Raw genomic sequence first — 2,109 nt, 5'->3', positions numbered from 1 at the left:
CAGCTAACCCGTCTGTGGTTCTTCTCCCCGACAGGAAGAGGTTCGTCCCCAGGACACGGTTTCAGTAATCGGAGGCGTGGCAGGAAGCAGTAAACAAGGCCGGAAAGCTGCCTGGAAGTTTGTCAAGGACAACTGGGAGGAGCTTTACAACCGCTACCAGGGCGGCTTCCTCATATCACGGCTTATCAAGGTAAAACAACACTCAGTGTAAAGCACCGGGGTCGTCGAGTAGCTGACGAGTAAAATATGAATGTACTTATACATAAAAAGATTATAAGGAAGATACTAAAATATCCTTATGCAGTTTCTGCTACAAGGTTACATCAATATTTAAAGATCAGCTCCACTCAGTAATGTGTTTTTCTTATGTTTATGTCCCTAAAATGTGAGACCTTTACTGACCTGTATCTGCAAAGTTTATCAGTAGAGAGGTGTTTTTATATTCCTCTCCTGAAGGGGGAGATCAAAGACTAAAATCCGTGATTCAAACGTACCCGGGGCAAACTACATCGGTACATAAGAAATCTCTGTACGGCGAGTGAGAGTTGGCACTAACATAGTGAAAGTTTTAACCACAAACATGTTACAGTGCGTTTCTTGGATGTAAATCAGCCCCTCATCATCCACTATTTACTACATAATAATGTGACAATGTGAACATCAGATATTACATGTTTCACTAATGTCTAACATCTTGATGCGCACTGCTGTGATCAAGGATTTATTATAACTTTTTATATGTTAAACTAAATATTAATCATAGAAGAGTATTTTTACGTACTTTAAAACATGTCTGGAACTAAAATATGTGCAGAATATATCTTGCTAGCTGCTAACTACTAATACTCATTACCCTAATCTCTGAATGTACGAACACATTTAAATGACAGAGTCTATCTATCTATCTATCTGGAACCATATTGGTTAAATTGGTTAACATCATCCAACAGGTTTCCAAAATACTACTAATATTTCAGTTACTATAAACATGATACAAACAGCAGTTGAGAGGTAGGAACAGACTATTACCTGGAATAATGTCACATGATGAAATTGGGCTGCTGGGAAAAGGAGTTGTTAAACGATAACAGGGAGTCAGATTCATTTGTTTCCCTCCACCTCCGAAGCAGATAACCACACATTTATTCTGCTTTGTGAATAAACAGGATCATGGATCATTTGTTTGTCTTTGCTTTTGTTTGCTCACAGTTGTTTCTTGTCTTTGCAGCTAACAGTTGATGGATTCGCTATTGACAAAATGGCTGCTGAAGTGAAGGTGAGAGCTTCACAGAGCCTCTCGTTTGTATTCTGCAGTTTAATAAGTTGTTTTTTTATTTTGGTTTTATTGACCAGTTTGCTAATTCACAAATATAAGTTATTCCATCTTGTTTTTCCTCGAGTGGTAACTGTAAAGTAAATCAGCTCAATCTGGTTGGGAAGAACAAGAACGGTCACAAATATTTTCACCACTAGGGGGCAGAATGACCTCAGGCCCAACCCTCAGTAATACAGTCTGTTACAGTCCTGATACACGGTGGCACATAAAGCTGTGAAGTTATTAATCCAGGACACAGACCAACAATTACACCTCCTCAGAGGCAGCTGCTGATATTCTCTACTTTTCTGCACAAGGAGTTTTCACTAATGTGGCGAGTGATCTTAAACTGGTCCGTGTGTGTGTTTGTGTCCCTGCAGAGTTTCTTTGAGAGTCACCCGGCGCCGGCTGCTGAGCGTACAGTGCAGCAGTGCTGTGAGAACATCCTCCTCAACGCCGCCTGGCTGAAGCGCGACGCAGACGACATCCACCAGTATCTACTGCAGCGCAAAGCGCCCCCCGTCTGAGCCGCCGCCGCACCTCCCTGGCCGCCCGCCTCGCAGCCCCCCTCCTCCCCCGCATCCCCTCCGAGCGCGGACCTCCCCAGCATCATAGCTGCCTGCCCCCCCCCCCCGCCCCCGATCCTCCTCAATAAAGACGCAAGAGCGTAACTTACAGCAGCCTTCATTTCTCCCTAAAAGAGACTGTAAAAACAAGAAGGCAAAGGCCAAGGAATTTAAACAAAGTGTTTGGAAACACAGAGACTCTTTCTACGTTAACAAAGCAAATCCATG

The 2,109-nt window shown here is 43.1% G+C and overlaps 1 protein-coding gene across 1 annotated transcript in view; it reads left to right on the top strand.

Annotated features, from left to right (window-relative positions):
- The window catches only part of npepps (aminopeptidase puromycin sensitive), a gene marked incomplete at its 5' end in the record, with an annotated part of 15,424 nt that extends 13,548 nt beyond the window's left edge, over positions 1-1,876 (top strand). Inside the window, 3 exon segments of the mRNA XM_035660788.1 lie at positions 35-190; positions 1,229-1,276; positions 1,696-1,876. Of these exon segments, the coding sequence (XP_035516681.1) occupies positions 35-190; positions 1,229-1,276; positions 1,696-1,842 (351 nt within the window).
- Positions 1,877-2,109: the final 233 nt, after the last annotated feature.

The sequence above is a fragment of the Morone saxatilis genome, unplaced genomic scaffold (assembly GCF_004916995.1).
Source record: "Morone saxatilis isolate NCDOM2014 unplaced genomic scaffold, NCSU_SB_2.0 Contig17, whole genome shotgun sequence".
Lineage (NCBI taxonomy): Eukaryota > Metazoa > Chordata > Actinopteri > Moronidae > Morone > Morone saxatilis.
Note: the sequence above shows the minus strand (reverse complement) of the source record. Positions and strands in the feature narration are given on the sequence as shown.